General features: G+C 29.2%; 11 protein-coding genes and 2 non-coding genes across 13 annotated transcripts; 6 read left to right on the forward strand and 7 right to left on the reverse strand.

The window, feature by feature from the left end:
- Positions 1–201: 201 nt before the first annotated feature.
- PCL2 (cyclin PCL2) lies at positions 202–1,281 on the reverse strand (the record flags this gene model as incomplete). The annotated part of the gene is made up of 1 exon (XM_046078632.1): positions 202–1,281. One exon carries the CDS (start codon positions 1,279–1,281, stop codon positions 202–204), a length of 1,080 nt encoding a protein of 359 aa, XP_045936659.1.
- A 1,948-nt stretch (positions 1,282–3,229) lies between these two features.
- On the forward strand, positions 3,230–5,152 carry HOP1 (Hop1p; the record flags this gene model as incomplete). The annotated part of the gene is made up of 1 exon (XM_046078631.1): positions 3,230–5,152. The coding sequence occupies one exon, from the start codon at positions 3,230–3,232 to the stop codon at positions 5,150–5,152; it is 1,923 nt and encodes a 640-aa protein (XP_045936660.1).
- Positions 5,153–5,561: 409 nt separating this feature from the next.
- Positions 5,562–7,094, forward strand: ICP55 (aminopeptidase; the record flags this gene model as incomplete). Its single annotated transcript, XM_046078630.1, has 1 exon — positions 5,562–7,094. The coding sequence occupies one exon, from the start codon at positions 5,562–5,564 to the stop codon at positions 7,092–7,094; it is 1,533 nt and encodes a 510-aa protein (XP_045936661.1).
- A 325-nt stretch (positions 7,095–7,419) lies between these two features.
- Positions 7,420–9,702, forward strand: MRX1 (Mrx1p; the record flags this gene model as incomplete). Its single annotated transcript, XM_046078629.1, has 1 exon — positions 7,420–9,702. The coding sequence occupies one exon, from the start codon at positions 7,420–7,422 to the stop codon at positions 9,700–9,702; it is 2,283 nt and encodes a 760-aa protein (XP_045936662.1).
- A 232-nt stretch (positions 9,703–9,934) lies between these two features.
- Positions 9,935–10,774, reverse strand: MAM33 (Mam33p; the record flags this gene model as incomplete). Its single annotated transcript, XM_046078628.1, has 1 exon — positions 9,935–10,774. The coding sequence occupies one exon, from the start codon at positions 10,772–10,774 to the stop codon at positions 9,935–9,937; it is 840 nt and encodes a 279-aa protein (XP_045936663.1).
- Positions 10,775–11,063: 289 nt separating this feature from the next.
- SCDLUD_000322 lies at positions 11,064–11,136 on the forward strand. Its single transcript has one exon. It is a non-coding gene; the product is annotated as a tRNA-Ala (tRNA).
- A 615-nt stretch (positions 11,137–11,751) lies between these two features.
- On the forward strand, positions 11,752–15,015 carry PTP3 (tyrosine protein phosphatase PTP3; the record flags this gene model as incomplete). Its single annotated transcript, XM_046078627.1, has 1 exon — positions 11,752–15,015. One exon carries the CDS (start codon positions 11,752–11,754, stop codon positions 15,013–15,015), a length of 3,264 nt encoding a protein of 1,087 aa, XP_045936664.1.
- Positions 15,016–15,215: 200 nt separating this feature from the next.
- SCDLUD_000324 lies at positions 15,216–15,306 on the reverse strand. Its single transcript is given in 2 exon segments — positions 15,216–15,261; positions 15,269–15,306. It is a non-coding gene; the product is annotated as a tRNA-Ser (tRNA).
- A 373-nt stretch (positions 15,307–15,679) lies between these two features.
- Positions 15,680–16,233, reverse strand: YOS1 (Yos1p; the record flags this gene model as incomplete). The annotated part of the gene is made up of 3 exons (XM_046077015.1): positions 15,680–15,729; positions 15,829–15,963; positions 16,143–16,233. The coding sequence occupies 3 exons, from the start codon at positions 16,231–16,233 to the stop codon at positions 15,680–15,682; spliced, it is 276 nt and encodes a 91-aa protein (XP_045936665.1).
- A 523-nt stretch (positions 16,234–16,756) lies between these two features.
- Positions 16,757–17,162, reverse strand: SCDLUD_000326 (40S ribosomal protein eS24; the record flags this gene model as incomplete). Its single annotated transcript, XM_046078626.1, has 1 exon — positions 16,757–17,162. A coding segment is annotated over one exon (405 nt), but the record flags the coding sequence as incomplete, so codon positions are not given.
- Positions 17,163–19,353: 2,191 nt separating this feature from the next.
- ALD5 (aldehyde dehydrogenase (NAD(P)(+)) ALD5) lies at positions 19,354–20,913 on the reverse strand (the record flags this gene model as incomplete). The annotated part of the gene is made up of 1 exon (XM_046078625.1): positions 19,354–20,913. The coding sequence occupies one exon, from the start codon at positions 20,911–20,913 to the stop codon at positions 19,354–19,356; it is 1,560 nt and encodes a 519-aa protein (XP_045936667.1).
- Positions 20,914–22,482: 1,569 nt separating this feature from the next.
- VTC1 (Vtc1p) lies at positions 22,483–22,857 on the reverse strand (the record flags this gene model as incomplete). The annotated part of the gene is made up of 1 exon (XM_046078624.1): positions 22,483–22,857. One exon carries the CDS (start codon positions 22,855–22,857, stop codon positions 22,483–22,485), a length of 375 nt encoding a protein of 124 aa, XP_045936668.1.
- An 867-nt stretch (positions 22,858–23,724) lies between these two features.
- Positions 23,725–24,081, forward strand: TDA2 (Tda2p; the record flags this gene model as incomplete). Its single annotated transcript, XM_046078623.1, has 1 exon — positions 23,725–24,081. The coding sequence occupies one exon, from the start codon at positions 23,725–23,727 to the stop codon at positions 24,079–24,081; it is 357 nt and encodes a 118-aa protein (XP_045936669.1).
- Positions 24,082–24,167: the final 86 nt, after the last annotated feature.

Consider the following 24,167-nt stretch of genomic DNA (forward strand, 5'->3'; position numbering starts at 1 on the left):
AGAAGTAGAAAATAAAGAATAAGTAAAAAAAAAAAAAAAAATAATATATATATATATATATATAACTACATTAAAAGTAACAAAAAAAGAAAAAAAAAGATCTGTAATTATGTTTGATCATCGTTTCGAATTATGCCTATGCACTAGTAAATATATTTCCCTACAATATTTACTTACACATTATATTCCAAAAGTAGACTGTCAAAGAAAATGTCTTGAAGAGGTAACGGATACATGATGATCAAAGTTTCCAACATTAATATTATTATTCGATAACTCTTTTTTATTATTATTACTATTGTTGATGCGGATTGTCTTATTATGTTGTTGATTAGGAGGACAAAGTATTTTAGCATTTTCGTCAGTATTGTAATAACACGCATAAAGTTGGTAATTCTCCTTTTCATTATATTTCTGCTTTTGTTTTACATGGTCTTCTTGTTCTTCTAGTATTAAAGAGTTTGCTTTAGCGTGCTGTTTTCTATAAATAAAACCACCGGAGTTGCCGCTATTGCAATTATTATTATTGGAAACGGAAATAGAAGTATTAGCAGTATCAGTACTAACTATACTAGAAATGGTAGATGATGATTGCAAGGAAGGAATAGAATTATTGCTTAAAGATCTCCAGGAACTACAATTAACACCAGTTGAACTAGACGGACTTATAGAAGATAAAATCCCTGATAAATTTCTACTTGCACCAGATTGATGGTATAATCTTCTCTTACGATAATAGCTCAAAGAATCCAAGGACCCATTGTATTTTGCGGTTAATTCCTGCCTGATAGGTAACAATAGGGGTTCCAGACATAATAACAAATCATTTTCACTAAACGTTATTTTCCAATCAAAGTATTGTAATAATTCTCTTTCAATCGTATTAATTTCTTGTAAGGTTAATAATCCATTAGTATATTTAGTCCAGTGTTTATTTAATGGTGAAGAATCGTTTAGATTTTTGGCAGCTAAAATTAAGCACCCAACGAAAATACGGTGCCTGGTTGTTTCAATACCATATACGTTAGTGGGAAGTATACTTCTTAATTTAGTTAGATATACAATGGTAGACATTAGTGTTGGGGTTTGGACATTAGATCCAATAACCAAACCTTTAATGAAATCAACTAATGAAGGAATTTTATTATTAGAGTTTGCTGTATCTTCGTTTATTACTCTTATTATACACTTTGTATTTGCTGCTAGAAATCGGATCATTTCCTCATTAACCCGTTTTCTAGCAAAATCTTTTAATGCTTCGTGTTCAAATAATTTAGACATCATAGAATGGGGAAAAAAAAAAAAAACGGCGATTTTGCTGTTATTTGATAAGAATACCTATAAAAAAATGAATGAAAATGTTTGTTGTATATATATACTTTTGTGTTTAGTGTGGATTAAAAACAGATGTAATGGTCCTGTATTTTCGATAATAACCTAAAAAAAAATATTTATCTTTGTTGGAGCTGAGATATGAAATATGTTCCGTTTACCCACTAATATTTTCTACTGTATTCTTATAAACCTAGAAAGCAACGCCAACACTGAAAAGCTAGTTAATAACAATTTTTATTTTTATGTTAGAAGCTTCTTGTATAAATATATATATATATACATACATATATATATAGCTGACTCACTTTTAATTTGTTAATTTGCTTTCAAAATAGACGCGAATTTGTTATTTGACTTTTGTAGACATCTGTTACAAGATCAAGTTTCTTAAATAAAGAAACAATATTATTTATCGATAAAAACTACAAAAATTGAACATAAAATGTGAAAAAAAAAAAAAAAAAAGGAAAAAAAAAAAAAATAAAATTACCCAAAGAAGAATATTTAATCTAAACGTTTTTAAATGGCAACCAAATTAGTGTCTTAGTAATGATTCTAGGCTTTTATACATAGACATATAGAGGAGAAAGGTTGAAATTTTAAATAATTCAAGTAATTTTTCGATTATTTTTTTTTTTTTTTTAATATTATCTTTACCTTATACATCCAGCCAGTTTTTGTTATTTTATTTTTAGTACCCTTCTCCTTTTTAATTTTTTTTTTTTCATCATTTCATGCAGTTGTTATTAATTTTATTTTTTGAAACAGTATTTTAATTTTTGGCGTTTATTTTTTTTATTTTTTTTTTTTTATCTTGCTCTTTTTTTATTAATATTTTTTTATTCCACGAAAAAAACAATAAAAAAGCTATAATAATAATAATTGAAAATTCTAGATATTATCAACACGAAAAAAAAAAAAGTTCAGCATCTAAAAAAAAGTTTCACAAATTTTGGACGGTTTATTTTTTTTTCTAGCATTTTTTTTCAAAAAAAAAGTTTTATTGGGAACTCTTTGAAAAACGCTTTAAGTCAAAATAGGCTATAATTTCATTTTTTTTTTTTTTTTTTTTTGTCTTAATTGGTGTGTAAAATAATATATAAATACATTAGTCTAACTAAATAAGAATCAGTTCTGATGCTACAGTCGTCCTAATTATTATCACCTCATTAATACAATGGGGGTTTTTTTTTTTCAATATTTTATTAAATCAACTTATCTTGACTGAACAACTTGTTGACCCAGTCAAAAGGAGAAAATTCAGTAAATTACACAGTATTTTCTTTACAAGATTCCTCTTTCATATTCTTAATCTATTTAACACAATCAGCCATCTCTTTTATAATAAAGAGGCAACGGTTTTAAAAAAAAAAAATGTCAAAAATAGTCATCCTATCCTTAACGACGAAAAAGACAAGAGTTTCTTAAGGTTTCGGACATTAATGCTATAACCGGAACCATCCGGTATGTAACTAAAGGGGAATGGAGTGGAAAAAAAAAAAAAAAAATTATGGTCCTGAAAAATATTTTCTCAAAGGCATAACTACCATTTGTCCAACGTTATAATATTTCTGACGTATTTCCACATCCCGTCTAGATGTATTTTCTCCATTTAGACATCGGCGGCTAAGATGTCTGTCAAAAAAAAAAAAAAAAAAAAAAAATTCTGCAACATATCTTTACGATATAAATACAGTAGTATGTTCTATTTAATAAAATCTTTCCTCTATCTCTTCTTTTCTCTTGAATATGCTTTATTTTTATTCTTAAATATTCATCCTATTAATACTATATGGATGGAAATAATATATAATTACTAACACAAAAACATCCACCCATCTATACAGCTATATATATATATATATATATATATATAAAGAGAAAGAAAAAGAGAATGTCTACATTACAACAAACAAAACCGCAAACCAAAACTTCAATTACCGTTGAACAATCTCAAAAATTGCTACAAACATTACTAACAATGTCATTTGGGTGTTTAGCATATTTAAGAGGATTATTTCCAGATGATAATTTTGTAGATCAAAAATTTATACCTGAAAAAATATCCGCTGTTTACAAAGATGGTACTAAAAAACAAATGTCTTCAATTAAAGTTAAAACGTTATTAAGGGGCAAGTCGAAAGAAAGTGACATATTTTTAGATTGGATTGAAAAAAGCGTCTTCAAATGCTTGAAATTAAAGTATTTAAAGGGAATAAGCTTAGGGATTTTTCTTGATAAGGAAAACCCAGAAGATCTAATTGAAAATTATTTGTTCTCCTTTGGATACAGTGATAAGGAAAATGCTATATCACTAAAAATCAACAATGTTGATCAAGTTAAATTAGGCTTATTGGATGTGAGAAAAGCAATTCAACAATTAATGAGAAGATTTATTATTTTGACCCAATCATTGGATCCATTACCAGATAAAAAATATCTTTCAATGCGTTTATTATTCAACGATAATTGTCCAGTGGATTTTCAGCCAGATTTTTTCAAAGATGCTTCCTTTGATTCAGTTGTACCAAAGATTGGAATCAGCACAAAAAATAAATTAAACATTGGAAAAATAGATACCTCGCAACATAAAGTGGCCTTACAGGTTTTATCAACAATTAATGAAAACGATCTCTTGGTTAAAAAAATCGATCCCTTCGATCTTTTAAACGATTTTGATAATAATGATAATAATAATAGTAATAATAATAATAGTAATAATAATGATAATGACGATAATGCTGGTAGTATTAGCAATGACATAGAAAACAAAAGTATTGAGTATAATAACAACGGCAGTAGTACTAATAATATTGCCAATTTCCATTCTAAAACTTTGGAGAGTCAAACTACAACTAAGCTACATGAGTATTTAAGACCTAACGTTTCATTAACCAATAATTTCTATTCTCAAACGCAAGCCGCATACAATACAACAGAGATAGAATGCGAATGTACTTTCCAAACACAGGAGCACAGAACTATTACCTGCAAATCATGTAAAAAAACTGTTCATGCTACATGCTATGGAAATTATTCTGGAAAAAATATACCTGCCTGTGTGAGTTGTATCAGTAAAAATAATGATAGAAACATTGCTATAAATGGTGACGACACAAAATTGTTGTTTTTACTTAGAAAAACGTATAGATATATTTTGAAAAATAAAATGGCCATGCCTAAATCCGTTGGAGCATTGTGTGTGGAAATCGTAGGTGACTCAAGAAATGAACAAAATAATATTGAGTTTTTTCTTCAAGCTATTAAAATCATGTTTTTAGATGGAATATTCCATATTGACGTCAAAAGAAGAGTTAACGGCGCAGGGAAAAAACTAAGAAGTTCCGATTATGTCTTGATTGATATCCCAAATATTTATGTTCCGAATTATGGTGAGTTAATTGTTGGTAAAGAATATGTTTGGAGTTTTAATAGTGTTAATACTGTTAAAAACCGCGAGATCTACAATAATATCCATATATCGAATATAAAAGAGTTGGAACAGATGCTTCAATACGTTAAGGAAAGAATAATTGTGCTAAATTCTCCAGTTTCAAAAGCTGAAGAAAAATTAAGTAGATTGGCAATTGATGGTAAGTTTCATGATGAAGACTTTACTGCCAAAAACTCATCAAAAAAAAGAGATTATGCTGAGCACAAAAGGAGCACAGAACTTGATCCGATTGTTAGTGATACTTTAAATGGTGACGATGATTTCAGGACTCTGATGAGTGAAGGTTCTGCGCTGAATGAAAACCCTGTAATAAAAAGACATAAAATAAGTTCTTCTGAAAAAACATTGGAAAGCTTATCGTAAAATCATGGGAAGTAGGACATTAACGTTGCTGATAATAATTAGGAGAGAGAGAGAGAGATAATAAAAAAGGATCTTAATGTTAAAGGAGTAAACACAGTTGTTTCTAACAAATTAAAAGAAGTACCTTTTTTTTTTTTTTTTTTTTTTTTTTTTTTTTTTTAACTCCTTTTTTTTCCCTTTTTTTTTTTTTTTTTCCCCATTTTTTTTCTCATTTTTTTTTTTCCCTAGCTAGAACAGAAATGTGAATAGGACCAAAAGAATTAAAAAAAAAAAAAAGAAAAATTTTTTTTATTTGTTTCAACTTTTTATTCATATAGTCATTTTTATAAGAGTAAATAATAACTTGAAATGTTTAGCTCCTACTTCGTATATAACATAACTTCTGTATGATAAGTACGAATAAGATTAAATGCAGATGCTAAAACGTAAAATTTGGTTTAATGTACACAAAGCTTGGTTTCAAACTAAAGCGATCCAAAAGGGTCAACAACAATATACTAATAAAGTGACACCTAATGTAAACTTGGGGCAGGCGTTGCATGAAAACAGACCTTATTGGATTAAGCCTGGCGAGTTAACACCAGGGATAACTGCATTAGAATATTTTGAAAGAAGAGTTAAGTTAGCATCAAAGTTACCAAAAAAAAGTTGTTTAATTTTGCCAAGTTCTCAAGTTAAATATGCTACAGGGCCAGTGTTTTACCCCTTTCAACAAAATACAGATTTATATTATTTGACAGGCTGGAATGAACCTGATTCGGTTATGATTTTAGAGAAGCCAAACGATAATTTAGATGATGTTTTATTCCACATGTTAGTGCCTCCAAAAGATGCGTTTGCGGAAAAGTGGGAAGGTTTTAGGACCGGCGTGGAAGGTATTAAGGAATTTTTTAATGCTGATGAATCCGATGATATTAATAACTTAGTTAGTTATACATCTAAAATTTTAAAAAGAAATGAACATCTTTATTTTGATATACCTCATGAGAAGAACAATTCAACTCAATTTTTTGGTACATTTTTTGGGCAGTCACAAGAATCAAAATTTGCAATTACTATTAATGACTTATTAAAACGAGATTTTTCATCTAAAAAAATCAGAAAGGCCAAGCCTCTAATAGCTGAGCAAAGAAGAATTAAATCACCGGCTGAACTTACAGTTATGAGAACGGCGGGTCAAATTAGCGGCAGGAGCTATAATCAAGCTTATGCTGAAAAATTCCGTAACGAACGAACATTACATTCATTTTTGGAGTATAAATTTATCAGTGGAGGCTGCGATAAGTCCGCGTATGTTCCTGTAGTGGCATCTGGTTCTAATGCTCTGTGTATTCATTACACTAAGAACAATGACGTTATGTTTGACGATGAAATGGTTTTGGTTGATGCCTCAGGTGCACTTGGAGGATATTGTTCTGATATATCAAGAAGCTGGCCCGTAAATGGTGAATTTAGTGGTCCTCAAAGGGACTTGTATGAAGCTGTGTTAAATGTTCAAAGAAAATGTATTACTCTTTGTAAGGCTAATTTGGGGTATTCTATTCAGGACATACATGATCAAAGTGTTAATTATATGGTTGAAGAGTTAAAGAATGTTGGTATTGATAATTCAAGAAGTCAAGTTACATCGCTATATAATCATTTAATTGGACATAATTTGGGCTTAGATGTACATGATGTTCCTGAATGCTCTATATATAAGCCTATTGAGCCTGGTCAAGTAATTACTATTGAACCTGGTATTTATGTTCCACAGGATGATAGATATCCGAAATGGTTTCAAAATATCGGTATCAGAATTGAAGATGATGTTGCAGTGGAAAAGGACAGTTATACTATTTTAACTGTAGAGGCTGCTAAGGAAGTAAAAGATATAGAAAATATTGCTAGAAATGGTGTTAACACGAAAATTCCACAAGATGTGGTTTCACCTCTATTTTGAAGAAAGTGTCACGATCGAATGGCTATATTAGAACAAATGTAAATATATATATATGTATATGTATGTACTGATCATGTAAGTAATAGTTTTTTTTTTTTTTTTTTTTTTTTTTTTCTTTTCTCTTCTCTTCGATTTAAAATTTTTCTTCGACAAATAAATCCGCAATAATTTCTAAGAATTTTCAATCCAAATAAATATTGTTTCCAAGATGATAGAAAAAAAAAAAAGAAATAAAAAGAAAAAAAAAAAAAAGTTGAAAAGATTATATTTTTAACCATTCTTTAAAAACTTAAGGAGTGCATTCAAGAATATGAACAAATAATAGATGCTGTTATTTTCTAAAAAATCAAATTACTTTTTTGCACCATTGTACTATAGGGGAAGCAATAATACACATCTTTTATACCATCCACCAGCATTTACAAGAAGTTTCCAAACAACTACTGTAGTTTACTTACCAACAGGTTTAAAATATAAATTGACATATTTACAAAAAAATCAGAGCTTAGTTAATAAGAGCCCCAGCGAACTGAAAAAACTAAAAACTGTGAAAAAAAATAAGTTACATAAATTACACAAGACTTCCTATTCCAAGCAACAAGCTTATTCAAAATTAACATCCAAGTATGGTATTACCAAAGAACAATTGGAAGGGATAAGATTAGGCCCAACTTCGGATTCGGATTTACAGTTGCTATTATTGAGTGATGACAAAGCTAAACATGACATCAACGGTGATTTAATTAAAAGAGACAGAAGGTTATTATATACTATTTTGGGTGTAACTGGTGAACAGTTGAGAGATGCAAAGCTAGTGACTAAAGATGTTGAAAAATTTTTGAAAAGGCATCAAGTTGAAAAGGCGTTATTTTTAATAAGATTAGCAGGACCCACTCGTGGTGTTGCTGGTATGAACAAATTAATTGAATATTATTTAACTAGTATGCAGGACGCAAAAGCTGCCATTGACCTATTTAATTGGAGGAAAAAATGGGGCATACTTCCTAACGCCCAATCATACACTATTTTATTTTCTGGAATTGCCGGCTTGGCTCAGCCGATTTCTGCCCATTTAACCAAAAAATTGATGAGTATTATTATTGGCTTAGTTCATAAACAGGAATTAAATACCATTCATTTGAATTCAGCAATGGATGCCCTATGCAATTGTTGTAAACCGGAGCATGTTTTTCATTTATATGATATGAGACCCAAAGGGATCAAAAAGGATAAAATAACTTACAATATTTTATTGAAGGCATTGGGTAAAATTTCAAAAGATATTGATGATAGACAATTTACTTTGTTAGTTAGTGAAACAATTAAACATATTCCACCCAAGTATTTTGATTCTCAAATGGCCTATCAGCTATGTTATTGTTTTGCGGCCAAAATAAAAAGTAAAAGCAAGGGTTCTTCTTCATTATCCACCAATAACTCAGAACAATGTGAAAACTTATATTTGAACGAAACCTTGAGTGGATTATATAATTACTTTAAATTTGACGATATAGAGAACGACAATGAATTACAACCCAAGATATTACCTAATCTAAGAGATCATTGGGGTATCAACGAAAAATTTGAACTAAATTCACATGTTTTTGGGTTATTAATTGACATTTTAAATGAGATTGGACAATACAAAAACATGAGAAAGTCATTCGAGCTGCTACTTAGTAAGGAACAAAGTAAGGCAGCTACTGGTAAAAGAACTGGTATATTCGAAATATTAACACCTGATATCATAGAACGCTATATGGAGTATATCATAAAGGGCTATCCATCTGTGTGCAGCAACATTTTGGTTGATGTTTTTACCCGTATTGATGAAAATTCTCCATACAAAACTTCAAAACATATGCTCGTGTTGGTTTATAAAAGTTTTATTAAACAGGCCCAAAAGGGTGAAACATTTAAAAACAGGACAAATTTCGTACATTTGTTGAAAAATTTTCAAAAATTTGCTAAAAAATTTGAATGTGTTCCAAAAGCTGACACGGTAATGTCATGGAAGCCATGGTCCTTTTATTTTTCCGTCTTTCAAGAGGGTAACGTTAAAAATATTTTGAATGAAAGCAAAATAGAGTATGACCTGATATTTGCTGAGTATTTGAAAAGTTTAAACGCTGGTGAATTTTGTATGAAAAATTTTATTTCCCAAAATAAATATGGTAGTAAGACTGACTACAATTTAGCATCGTTGAAAATGATTGAATTAAAATGTGTTAGGTTTATTAGTGATTATATTACGAAATACTATACTTTTGCTGATTTTGAAAATAATAATGGAAAGATTGAAAGTGATGTGATTAGATATAGAAGATTACTGCTAAGGTTTAAAAAAAAATTAATTGAGCATATTTCCTTAATAGAAGAAAGAATAGGTGCTAAAACTAAGCTTGATGATCATATTATGCCTAAAGTAGAAGCGGAAGGAAAAGCAAAACAAGACAAAGAGCAAGTATCAACGAATTTGAATGGTGCTGAAAAGACCAGTGAAGAAGAAAGGGAATCTTTAATTTTAGACTATTTAAAGAAGTTGGCTAAATTGATAACAAATTATGAGACAAAAAGTAATATTACAGTCAGCAATAATAATAAATAATGTAATTAATAAACCGCCATTAAATTAGTATGGAATAATAAAAAAAAAGCGTTAAATACTGTAAATAAACCAACAAACCTATAAACATGTATTGATAAAAAATAGATATTTGTGTTTGTGCAAATATATGAATAAGCTATAAACAAGGTCTTTTTTTTTTTTATTTTTTATTTTTTATGTTTCTTTCTTTTTTCAGATGACAAATAACAAATTCCTTAAAATTGGTGTCATCTTAGTTGAAAAACTTTTTTAAAGTCTTTAACCAGTTAACATATTCTTTTTCTTCGTTATATTCGGAGTAGGCACTAATAAAAGTAGTTAAATTTTCATCGACACCTCTGGATTCCAAATAAACTTCCAAAGATTCTTGCAATTCTTCATCTAAATTGCTAAATGGAGGGCCATGATAAACTAGTTCTCTAGAAACTTCTGCTTGGGCACTTTCATCTAAAGCAGCCTTAGCACTCTTGTATGGAGTGACACTATCGACGTAAAACGAACCTTCATGTAAATTCATCAATAACTCAAAAGAAACAGCAGTATCGTCACTCTTTTTAACGACAACCACGTTGACATTGGCAAAATTTTCATTAAATGAATCGTTTTCGGCATTGTCTAGATCACTTGTTTCCTGTTGTTGATTTTCACCGGAATGTGGATCTAAACCAGCATTTTCGTATGGCAAGTTGGCAATTTGAGCAACATCAAAGAAGGCATGTACTGTCTCATCAGCTGATTCTTTAACAATTTCGCTTAAAGATTTGCCTGGTGTTGGAACAATAGAGAAACCTGACTTGGTTAAAAATGTGGACAATTCTTCTGGAAGGTTTGAATCAACATTTTCACTTAATTCCAAGTCAATTTCACTACTTAAAACTTGGGATACTTTTTCGGTTTGTGCATTCAAAACAGCATGATTTAAAGAGGAAAAAGGTCTGGCACTGATGGAAGCAGTAGTAATACATGGAATAGCATGTTTAGTTGCAACGGCGATACGAGAACTGTTTAAATTAATAGTTCTTAAGACAGTGGACAATTTGGAAGCACGAGCAGCAGTTAAACGTAAAGACATATTTTGATGATTTTGTTGATTTGAACCTTGGTGTATTTTCTTTTTTTTTAAATATTGTAAAAATAAGTAATTGAAATGAAAGGTTTATGGATTACAATTTCAAACAAAATAACTTTGAGGCAGAAGAAAAAGAAAAGGAAAAGGAAAAAAAAAATTTTTTTCTCTTTCCACTTCCAAAAATTTAATAATAAAGTTTATAATAAAGTTTATAACCATGAAATTGTACAAATCATAACTAAAGCTTCATTTGGAAGGTAGATTACCATCTAAAACAAGATAATATATCAGCGGGCAAGTGGCGCAGTTGGTAGCGCGCTACCCTTGCAAGGTAGAGGTCATCGGTTCGACTCCGGTCTTGTCCAATGTAAGGATTTAAAATAATCCGAAAGTTGATTTATTTTTTATTTTTTTATTTTTTTTTCCGTTTATAAATTTATATAGTAACTATGAGTTATATTACGTCATTTCAATTTAATTTTTCTTTTTCTCATATTTAATATATTGTCGTTTTTAGTTGTGCCGTTTCTTGCCCGCTGAATGGAAAAAAAAATAATTTGGGTGTGGTTGCTCTTTTTCTTATTATTTTTAATTTAGTGAAAACAATAATATAAAAATATATAGAGTTTTACATATGTTGTATATAAAACTGTCGAGTTAAAGCAAATATATATTACTTATAAAAGTATTTTTAAAGAAAGAAAGAAAAGAAAAAAAAAAAAAAAAAAAAAAAAAAAAAAAAAAAAAAAATTAATCAATAATAATCATAATAAAACTCCTTATAACATCACTGCTATTATCATTATTACTATTAAGCTCAAATATACAAAGGAAAATAATAAAAAAATAAAAAGTTTTTTCATTTCATTTTCTCTCTATTGTATTTATTTCTTCAACTAGTTCGTGCTTCCTTTTTGTCCCCCTTTCCACTCCCTCCAATTCACTTTTAACATATTGGTAATTGGTCCATTAATATCAACATGACAACAACACCAAGAGGGTCTCAACAAGAAAAACAACAATCGCTAAAGTCTACTGAAAAAATAGTTAATATTGCTAATACTACTACTATAGAGTCAACTACAAAAAATATATCTAATAAAGACACTAGTTGTGATAATATTACACTCGAATCTAGACCTACTACAGGACAAAATAAAGACGACTTGAATTTACAGAAAAATTATTTTGAATTTCCAGATAGTTATATTACAGATGGAGGGGAAAGAAAGTTTAGAAATAATTCAATGACTTGCTTATCTGTTGGAGACTGTCAGCGCCATACGAAAAATAATTCTGTTGATTATCCTGCAACTGCTAAAATTCTTACGAAAAGTAATACTAGTAGTGCTATACTGCTGAATAAAAAGAGTTTTACAAGTAGTTTACCAATATACCAACCACCATTTTACCACAAATCCATAAATGCTCGTAAAATACCGAAACACAAGGATTGTCACATAATGCAATCAAAAACTTTACATGACATTATTTTAAAAAGCAAGGATAGCACTATCAAAGGCAATACAATTATTATTGATGCTAGACCATTTACTGAATATTCCAGATCCAAAATACAAAATTCAATACATATTTCGTTACCTTCTACTTTGTTGAAAAGAAAAAATTTTAATTTAAAAAAATTGTTAGAAAGTTTACCTTTAAGTGATTATACTCGACTAAGCAATGCATTATCATTGGGTCTCAATGCTCCCACTGCCACAAATATTATTATTTATGATAATTGTGTTAACCAATCGGAAAAATCGGGCATAAGTCCGGTTTGTCACTATCTTTCTTTAAAATTTATAGATTGGGCCAACGAAGAAAAAGATGACAGTAGTGTCTCCTCTTCTAATATTATTACAGACCACGATATTTCCATTTTTGTGTTAAACTGCGGTTTTGACGAGTTTGCAAAAAGATACCCAGATTCTATTAAATCAATCGTATTCCAGAACAATAACAACAACAACACTAATAATGGTAGTACGAGTACCACACCTCTTGGTAGCACCTTTCCTATGGATTTTTTCGAATCATCAAATAAAAATGACATGAATTTAAATAATAATAGTAGTGATAGCTCTGGCAGTAGCAATAGCTGTTTTTCTGCGTTAAGTTCAACTTCCACTAATCCATTTTTGTCTAATAATTCTAGTAGCTATATTAGTCCATCCCCAAGTGTTTTTCGAGATGGAAACATGAGTACTTTAAGCACTATTAATAGCAATGAAAGTGTTTTAACACCCAGTCCTTCTCCAGTTAGCGCATTATTGAAATTCCAGTTACCTCCATTAAACTACAACAATGGTACCTCTGCCACTAATTATAGTTCGCCTTCTACGCCATTATGCAATTCTATATTTAATAATAATAATAATATTATTACTGCAAATGGTAAAAACAATAATGGGGATTGCTCTATGCACAAGAACTACACTCACACCCCCAATTCAAATACCTCACACACAAAGAACAAAAGTAATACATCGTATCTGAATAATTCTCTTTTTAGGAGTCCGCATAACGAGGAGATTTGTGATATAAACACCTACATCGATGCAGTTAATGCCACTGAGTTTTCGAGATTAAATATAAACAGCAGTATCAACAGTCTTAATGATACTATTTCCCATAATAATATTCCCATTTTTAGTTCTCTATACAATTGTAACATTAGCTCGAATCTAAACGCAACACAGAATGTCAACTCTACTGCAGTGAACAACAAAACCTTAGGAGGTTCCAGCCGTATGCTGCGACCAGATCACACATTGAGTACCACGCCTCCTAGTAATGCTACTGGAGAAAAACATGGAATAGCAGACCTACTAATATTCCAAAAAAAATATAATTTGGTTAAGGCACAATACCCAGAAGCAGAATTTAACAAAAAAGTGCCAATTTGGTTTAGACATTTATTAGAAAATACCACTAAATTTCAATTTATTGAAAAATTTCAAACGTTAGACATCAAAGAAAAAAATAGATTGAATGAATTTTTAAATTCGCCGCATGGTAATACTAATAGTGATTCTATTGTTATATCTTCGTGTGGATTTGAAATGGGTACTAAAAACAGGTATAAGGGTATTTTGCCATATGAACATACAAGAGTAATATTGAATAATCAGCAGATTAGCACTAGTGTTGTCGATAGGAATATGTGTTTTCCTTCAGAACTTGATGGTCGCGGCAATGGTACCAACAGTGATGAAAATTGTTATATCAATGCGAATTATCTCTCTTATAGTGCACCAGACATGTCCATTGCCGGTACTAGTACTGACTCCTTCAAAACAAATGGTAGTACCAAGTATATTGCTACACAGGCCCCATTGCTTGACACTATTAGAGATTTTTATCTTTGTGTATTGAATAACAATGTACCTGTAATTATATCATTAACTGAACAATTTGAAAATGGTGTTGAGAAATGTACGAATTTCTGGAAGGATAATGAATACGACGGCTTAAAAGTTAAAATCCTATCCGAAGAAGCTTTGGAAAATTATCATCAATTAGAGTGTCACAATTGTGATAGTTCTACTAACACGAAAAGCGATATTATACTTAGAAGAATACAACTGGAATACCATAACAAGTTGGGCAAATTGACTTATTTTGAAACACTACAAATTCAAATGACTAATTGGCCCGATATGAGCGTTCCTACCTGTTGCTGTTCGATTTTAAGAATAATTAATTTAAAAAATATAGTTTTAAATAGACTAAAAAAAAAATACCAAGAGAAAAAAGAAGGAGGGAACGATTTCGTGATTTTGGTTCATTGTTCAGCCGGCTGTGGTAGAACTGGTACTGTTTGTGTTGTTGATTCCATCCTGTCAAATTTGACGATGTTGGATAAGATTGGAGTTTCCGCTGCTGCCACCAGTGCTACTGATAATAATAATAATAGTACCAATAATAATAATAATAATAATAATATTCAGGACGAAAGTAATATTGACAATGGTAATGCTTGCACGACAAGCGCACCTGATCCGATATATGAAGCGGTTGATATTTTTAGAAAACAGAGAGTATCTATAGTGCAAAATGTTAACCAGTTTTTGTTGATTTATGATTGTTTAATATTATTTTTCAGTTTGAATTTACAAAAACCTACCAACAATACGTTATGGAATGATTTGAATTATTTGGACGGTAAATTACCGATAATAAATGATTTTTTTTTGGATAAATTTAATGAAAAAAACACAAGTCAATACTATAATTAGAAACTAAATATTTAAAGTAATTAATATATCAATTTATTTAGCGTATAAATTATTTTATCAAACTACAATGTTTTATATTAATGAAACATCTATAAGAAATGTAAAAAAAAAGAGAACATTCAATAAAAATATAGTCATGATGTACTTCCTGTGTAATGAGAGGATTACACTCCATAAAAATGGAAAAAAAATTGTTACTACGACAACTGCAGGACTCGAACCTGCGCGGGCAGAGCCCAAAAGATACTTAGAAATTCTAATCTTTCGCCTTAACCACTCGGCCAAGTTGCCAAAATCTTGTAAAAATAGAGAATGTATAGTACTACAATTGCATAAAACATACGCAAGCCAACGAACCATGAAACACTGCCTATAATCAAATAATTGTAGATTGCCTAATATTTTTTTTTTCTACCCTAAAAATGATTAAATTACAGTAGATTGCCAAATGTGACGCTAAAGGATCAATATTATATTAAATACAAAATAAAATAAAATATTCAATTATCTATATAAAAAAATGCACTATCTTCAACCCAATAATATTTGGTAAATTATAACTAGTGTATTTATGATGATTAGTGGAACTAAAAACCAAATTTGAATGCATGCATGCATATATATATATATATATATACCAAAACATCAGTAATTTAATAAAGAATCAAATCAATGTTGTTTTTTTCCCATTATGCAATGTTAAATAATCAATAACTGTTAGTAGATTAGAACAAAAAATTTTTTTCCATCTCAAAAAAAAAAATTTAAAAAAAAAACAATGGATTGGAAAAGTGTTATTAATATTGTACATACTTCTTAATAGTGTTTGAATTGCACTAATTAACGAGACTAATTTGGATCTAGCCGTTATTTCTTGGGCAGGTGGACTTCCATAAAATGCGTTATTATTATTATTATATGAAGTATTTGCATTTGAACTTAAACCAACTAATCAAAAAAAAAAAAAAAAATTAAAAAAAGGGAACCCCCGAAGGTATTCTAACCAGACGATAGTACAATTAAGGAAAATTGAAAACCGTACTTGAGTTGGTTTGAAATATTTGTTAGTAAGTTTTCCATTTGAAAAGCCAAAATAAAAATCAAAGAAAACAACTAATAATACATACTCCTTCTTAAAAATCTTTCCTCACTTAAAACCGCTATTGAATTTATTAACAATAATATCACATAAAACAATTTACCTAAACCAAATATCATAATGTCCTTATGGTTTATTTCCTTTTTTTAATTTATAAAAGTAATATCAACCTTATCGATTATATTTTCAATGAGAGGAAAGGATCAAAAAGTATTTAAAAAAAAAAAAAAAAAAATATATTTAAAATTCACGTTTTTTTTTTTTTAAAAAAATTTTTTGTTTGAGGGTAACTTTCAATTTGACTTGGTTTTCTAGCAATTTTTTTTTTTTACAAGCTTTATAGCCAGAAAATAAAAAAAATATAGAACATATTAAAACGTCAAACGTTGTTAATAAGGATGACAAGAGGGAAACAAAAAGAAACAATTGAAAGCTAACCAATATATATATATACATATATATATATTTAAATATACGATTTTTGTTATAGTATTATTATTACTTATATACTGATATATATATATATATATATACTACTAACACAGACGGAAAAAAAATCTAAAAACATAAAAAACAAAAAAAAAAAGAGAAATATCCCTTCTTTTTTTTTGTATTATAATTAAATGATGTTAAAAGAATTCTCTAATCAGCGTTACGACGAGCAACCTTCTTAGCCAAACTCTTACCAGTACCAAAGACCTTCTTATCTCTGTTCTTTCTTTGTTTTCTTTGTTGTCTGGAAGGTTTTTCAGTCTTTTCAGCTAAACCGTATCTAACTAATCTGTAAGCTGGTTCAAATTTCTTGGCATCAGCTGGAGAGTTGTAAACTAAACCAAAACCAGTAGATTTACCACCACCATATTGAGTTCTGAAACCAAAAACAGAAACAGCGTCTTTTTCAGCCTTGTAAACTTCAGCTAATTTTTCACGCAATTCATCTTTAGAAACATTAGCCTTGTTTGGGTGCAAAACTTCAACAACAAATTGCTTTCTAGCCAACAATGGGTTGGAGATAACCTTTCTAGTACGGATAGTGATAGCGTCAGACTATATTTAATTATTTTTTTTAAAAAAATATCGATAAAAATTTATAATCTCATATAAATTGTTATCAACATATATACATTTGTTAGTATAATTTGATCTAATATAGTGAAATGTGTTTTTTTTCTTGGAACCAACTCTTTTAATTTAATAAAAATGTTGCTTTTCCAAGGGGAAAATCTACAGGTGCAAAAAAAAATTTTTTTAATTTTTTAATAATCACAAAATATGGCTTCTTTGCTTGAAACACAAATAATTTAACAGTGCCGACAATTTGTTCTCAAAAAACTAATTTAAGTTAATCTATATCTAATATATGTCTTGCTTAGAATATTTTCACTCCTATAGATGTATAAAAACATCTCAATCTCTTAAAACTTTATGACACAATGTTAGCTAAAAATCAAAATGCAATATTTTTATTATTTGATATTAACTACGATATTATGAAAGGCATTTGTAATGATAACGTCCCACTATCATATATATTATCATTCACTACCAGCATAATCTTATCCACAAAAATTAAGTATTTGTTAAGTTTTTGATTTCAAAATGTTATATGATCCATTATTCGATACTTGAAAAAATTCGCCCACTATTCTTCTTGTTTCCCACGATATTAGCCCAATATAAAGCCAATTTTCTGGAAGTCCAGTATTATTTCCCCCAGCTTTCTTCATATGATTGGTTTTTCGTGCAAATCCATAAATGAAAAGTTTTCTCCTCTCCTTTGTTTTTGCTTTTAATCTTTTTTGCTCCCTCCTGATCTGTTCCCACAACACTTTCTAAAAAAAAAAATTAGGACTAAAATCAACTGTTATTTCCTAGACATACCATATTAAATCCTGTGTAGTTTCTTGTGTAATCAGTCTTATTTTTCTTAAGTGTATATTACAAGAATTTTAGAAGGTATATGTAAAAAGTAAAAGTAGTGGAGGTAGAAGAAGCTGAAAAAAGAAAGAAGGAAAAGGAAAATAATGAAGAAAAAGAAAAGAAAAAAAAAAAAAAGGTTTTTCCTCTCCAAAACAAGTACTAAGTTTATTCAATTAATAATGGGCCCAGAGTAACAATATCACAAGATAGAAATATTTAAGAGGCGTATCTGCAATGAATTTCATGAAGCTTGAAAAAAGTTAAAGGGAAAAATATAAGAAAAAAAAAATAAAATTAAAATTAAAAAAAAAATTAATAAGAAAAATAATAAGAAATAAAAGCGAAATACTAGAATGATTTAAACAGACACTCCGTATTTAGAAGGAAAAAGATTTCTTTTAACGCTGGAAAAAAAAATAGTTTACTGGTCACCACAATAGCTTTTAATCAATCAAAAATATCTTTTTTTTTTTTTTTAAAAATAAAATGCGTAGATTAAAAGAAAAAAAAAAAAAAAAAAAAATTATCCTTCAGAATAAAACACAAAGAAAGTTTTGCAAAGCTATCCAAATACTTAACTTCATATCTTCAAATTTAAACCATAAAATACATTCATCGTCACTATGTTATAACATATGTATAATTTGACTTAATGTCAAATAAGTCTTCACAGAGTTATCTTTTTTCTTATGGTAAATTGGCTACAAATATATTTCAAAATGTTCTCACTAAAAAGCCTAAAAAAATATTGCGCTTTTTTATTTTTAATAGTGCACGGATGTTATAGGTATATTTCACAAATATATCTCATACGAAATACCCTATTACAGGGCTTATAAAAATGAGATTAAATTTTTAAACCAATTTAAAAATGGCAATTGAATATTGAAACAATTTCCTTTACCCGAATGTCATCCCGTTATTTCAGCTTTATATTGTTTTTTTTTTTTTTAATATTTAGCCAGTTATAGCATATAAGATGAAGTCTTTTATTACTTGTTTTTTTTTAGATATTTCCCTTAGGTCATAGTATAATGGTCTCTTTTTTTTTTTTATTTTTTTTTTATTTTTTAAGAAAAAAGGAAAAGATAAACAAATATATAAATAACATAATTATAATAATCTACATAAAGTGCATACTTTGTTTTTTTTTTTTTTTTTTTTTTTTGATTTTAACCTAATAATGTCTATATCTATATATAGATAGATACAGGTATACAAACGTGAAAAAGGGCAAAACAATCAGCCAATAGAATATACATATAAAATATACATATATCTATTTATATACTCCTAAAAAAAAAAAAGGGAATAAAAACTCAATTTTTCTTTTCAAGAGCCATTCTAACAGCTTTGACTTGAGTATAATTTAATAAAGCTTCAGAACCCATTTCAGAACCGATACCACTTTGACCAAACCCACCAAATGGAACACTTTGGTGAAACATATTGTAGCCATTAATCCAGATAATACCGGATTTGATTCTGTTAGAAACATCAATAGCCTTGTTGACATCTTCAGTATGAATACCAGCAGCTAATCCGTAAACACTGTTATTAGCCATAGAGACAACTTCATCAACAGTGGAAAATTTAGAAACGGTAACAATTGGACCAAAAATTTCATCTTTGACCACCCTCATATCTTCATGGACATCAGCAAAAACAGTTGGTCTGAAAAAATATCCCTTGTGGCCGACTCTTTCACCACCAGTAACAATACGGGCACCTTCTTCAGTACCAATCTTCACATATTCGTTGATCTTGTCCATTTGCATTTGAGAAGTTTGCGCACCTTGGAAAATTCCTTCTTCAAACGGGTTACCAACTGTCAAACTTTCCGTGTACTCCTTAAATTTTTGTAAAACTTCATCATAAACAGTGTCTTGAACGTAAACTCTTGAACCAGCGCAGCAAACTTCACCGGAATTAAAAAAGATACCAAAGGCAATGTTTTTCACGGCTTTATCTAAGTTGGCATCAGCGAAAACGATATTTGGTGATTTACCACCCAATTCTAATGTAACTTTCTTAATGGTGTCAGCGGCAGTTTTCATAATATGACGACCAGTAGCAGTAGAACCAGTAAATGCAATTTTCTTAACATCTTGGTGGGTAGCAATCTTTTCCCCAACAATCTTACCAAAACCAGGAACAATGTTAACGACACCTTTTGGAATACCAGCCTCTTTAACTAACTGAGAAACATACAAAGCGGACAATGGAGTGGCTTCAGCTGGCTTTAAAACAACAGTGTTACCCGTGGCCAATGCAGGACCAATTTTCCAAGACCACATTAGAATTGGGAAGTTCCAAGGAATAATTTGGCCACAAACACCCAATGGTTCTCTTTTTGTGTATGCGAAATAAGAAGACCCAGTATCAATGATTTTACCATAAATTTTGTCACACCAGCCGGCACAGGATCTTAAGTAGTTTATAACCAAGGAAACATCACCCCTACTGCAGAATAAAGATTTCCCGTTATCTAAAGAATCAATGCCAGCTATTACCTCAGAATCTTTTTCAATCAAATCAGCCAATTTGTATAAGCATTGTGCTCTAAATTCTGGATCAGCAGTAGACCAGCCATTATCAAAGGCTTGTTTTGCAGCTTCGACAGCAAGATCTACATCATCTTCACGAGCTTCGTAAACATGTGTAATTTCTTCCTCAGTACTTGGATTAATGACTTCAAAAGTCTTATGTTGTCTGGATGAAACAAACTCACCATTGATAAATAGGCCAGTTGGTTGTTCATAAGTTATGCCATTTGGTAGAGTGATTGGTACTCTTAATGGTAATGTGGAGTATAAACGTAAAATACGTGCAGTTTGGATAGTAGAACTATATCTTATTTTGGAAAATGTAGAGAGCATTTGTTTATAGTAATTAATCTAGTTGTTATTTGTTTGTTTATTTGTTTTCTTACTTTAATAAGGTTGAAAGAAAAAAAAAAAGAGTATGGAAATATATTTTTTTTAAAAAAAATTAGCCTTTCCTTTATATACGATTTTATTTTAAGATTTTACCAGTTGCTTTTGTCTAATGGTCTTCTGAAATTACAGTCTAACACTTGGCTTGTGTATTTAATAGAGGGTACACTAAGCCAGTTTATTACAGAACAAAATTCTCACCCTCTTTTTTATTATTTTTGTGGTTTACGTAATAAATTTTATTAGTAAGAGTGTCGGTTAATATTATTTTAAGTCCTTTTTCAGGTTTTATAATGTGTATGCCCGGTGTCAACGTCATTATTGTCATTTTAACCAAAGTCATATAAAGGGGATTTTTTTCAATTTTTTTAATTTTTTTTTTTGAGGGGGGAGAAGGGAGGCAAAAAAGAACGTGAAAAATGTGCACCTTTGTCATTAACTTTTCTTTTCTTTTTTTTTCTGTTGAGGGTGACGCTTAAAATATAACTAATTATAAATATTAAGCGAGAGGGGTAAAAAACCTTGGCTACCGTGTAAATCAAATATACGTCAAAAGGTACGAGAGGGTCATTAAATATCACTGCCTGTTTTCTAAATGGGTTAGATCTTTACATTGAGAAGGAAACCCCAAAAGAGCCGAAGATTTTAAGTTTAGGTTATGTTATTAAAGCAATATTAAATAATAAAAATATTATTAATTTTAAGATTTCCCATGCCGTCCTACTTTCATATTAGCTTAATCTAAAAGTTTAAATTCAATCTTAATCTTAATAATATATATATTTTTTTTTTTTTTTTTTTTTTTTTTTTTTTAAGTACTAGTTTTCGGAAGTCATGGACAAACTTAATTCATGGAAATAAAAATTATCTGCACGGCTAAAGTAATATCCGATTAGCCAATCCCATATAGGATATATAAATTCATATATTTTTCCTTTTTATGTATTAATGTAGACTAAGAAGATTATTCCTTGTTTGATTATTAAAAGAAGAAAAAAAAAAAAAAAAAAAAAGAAAAATGAAAATAAATACTGTTTTATTCCGTAGCAAAGAAATTATGTTCTATTTGTTTTTTGTATACCGTCAACTTATTACAATAAATGGTTATTAATAACTTGGTAATGAAATTAAGTATTGATGGCTTACTTCCATTTCCCCGTTAGAGTTTTCTATTATAGAATTGTAAAAATTCTTACTATGATTGTTTATTAGAAATTTAAATTTTAGAGACCTGAATTTTTTATGCTGCTTCCGCTGATCCCAACTTATTAAAATCCTCGGTTTAACATGCATAAAACCAATACAATTCCAATTCCAACAAGATTATTTTTTTAAAACTGACAATACTTTTAGCAGAAAAATAGAGTTTACATATACCCATATATATTATTGACGATCAACTAAAGCTAAAGTGAAAACACAAATATATATATATATATATATATTTCTAGTGTTGATAATACATAAATTTTGAAGAGCATCTACTATTATCTCTTCGCAACACTTCCATAATCAATCGCTATATTTCATCCTCAAGAAAAAGTTAATAATAACGGCAATTAATAAAAAGAAACATAGAATAGTTGGTCCCAGTCTATCATCATATGGACCAGATCCTCTACGCCTAATGGCAGCAGCCCTCCAGTGGTATGTAACTAACGCGTATATCATAGTACCCATAGCTACCAATGTAAATAAGGCTGCGCTTATTCTGCCAACTTTATCACCAAAATTCAATAACCCAACACCTAAACCACCCAACATAACTGTAAAATTTAACCATGACAAAAATGTACGTTCATTGGCAAAAAAGACTTTTGGCTCAACTCTTGTTGGTAAGGCTATTTTCTTGCCTGGGGCTTTTTGTAACAATGGTGCACTGGACATTATATATATATATGTTTTTATTTTCCCTTATTGATTTTGTTTCTAGTAACCTTATACTTGGATTAATTTTCAAAAGATAGAGATAAACTTGAAATATAACACTTTAATATTTTATTCTTAGTAACACTTTTCGAGCAACTGTGGACGGGAAAGAAAAAGAAAGAAGTATTGAGTACTTTTTAAAGTTTGTTTTTTTTTGTTTTTTTTTGTTTTTTCTTTTCTTTTCTTTTTTTTTTTTTTTTAGAAAATGATTTTGTTGTTATATTTATATGTATTAGACACTATTAGTTCTTTCTTTCCAATAAATATTAATTATTAGTAGGTTATATAACAACAATATATTACAAATGAGCAACGTATCTGTTTTTATTTATACATGGTACGATTTTTTCTGTGCAGATGAACATTAAAAAAAAAAAAAAAAAAAAAAAAAGGAAACAGAGCGAAATGATTAATTATACAACAATAATAGCTAAGTCGCACGTGGTATGTAATATATAATATTTAAGTACTTGAAATTATACCCACCTTTCAACTCATCAATTTATTATTTTATACTATAATAAAAAATACTAACGTAAACTTTGTGCACTACTTAACAGAAAAAAATCATGATTATATTATGTTATGTTACCCGCATTTATAATTTCAATCATCCTTTTTTGAAAAGCGTAATAAACACATTTAGCCATATATTTTAAATTCTTTCTATAATTCTTTCTTCGCTCTTTATTACCAAGCTTCAATTCCAAAATATTTAATTGGCATTAAAATTAATGTATAAACACCGTTTAAATATCACCTGTTAATTCTATAATATTCGCATTACTATTAACAGAACACTGTAAGGGGGGGGGGAGCGAAAAAATGTCTGCCAAAATTATAAATGAACAAATTCATACCGAAGAAATACCAATCTCCATCGATAAATTGAGATCTCTAATAACAGAAAATTTCAAAAATACTCAAGATGTTCAAGGTTCTATTTCAACTCTAATAAATGAATTGAATAATGCATCCTCACTACACAAGTATATAGTCACATGTACTTCAATTAAACAAGAAAAGGTTAATAACAATACTGAAAACTTTACCATCTCAAATAAAATTGGTACTTCTTGGGATAAAAATAAAGATGGTCTATTTAATTGTAAAATTAAAGACACCAATGGGGATTTATTTTTGATTACAGTTGTATGGATAACTATAATGCAAAATCACTAGAAAAAGGTAATAATAACCGTATTAATAAGAGAACAGCAATATGCGTCGAAAAATACATATATACATATATATATATATATATATAT

Source organism: Saccharomycodes ludwigii, chromosome I (assembly GCF_020623625.1).
Source record: "Saccharomycodes ludwigii strain NBRC 1722 chromosome I, whole genome shotgun sequence".
Lineage (NCBI taxonomy): Eukaryota > Fungi > Ascomycota > Saccharomycetes > Saccharomycodales > Saccharomycodaceae > Saccharomycodes > Saccharomycodes ludwigii.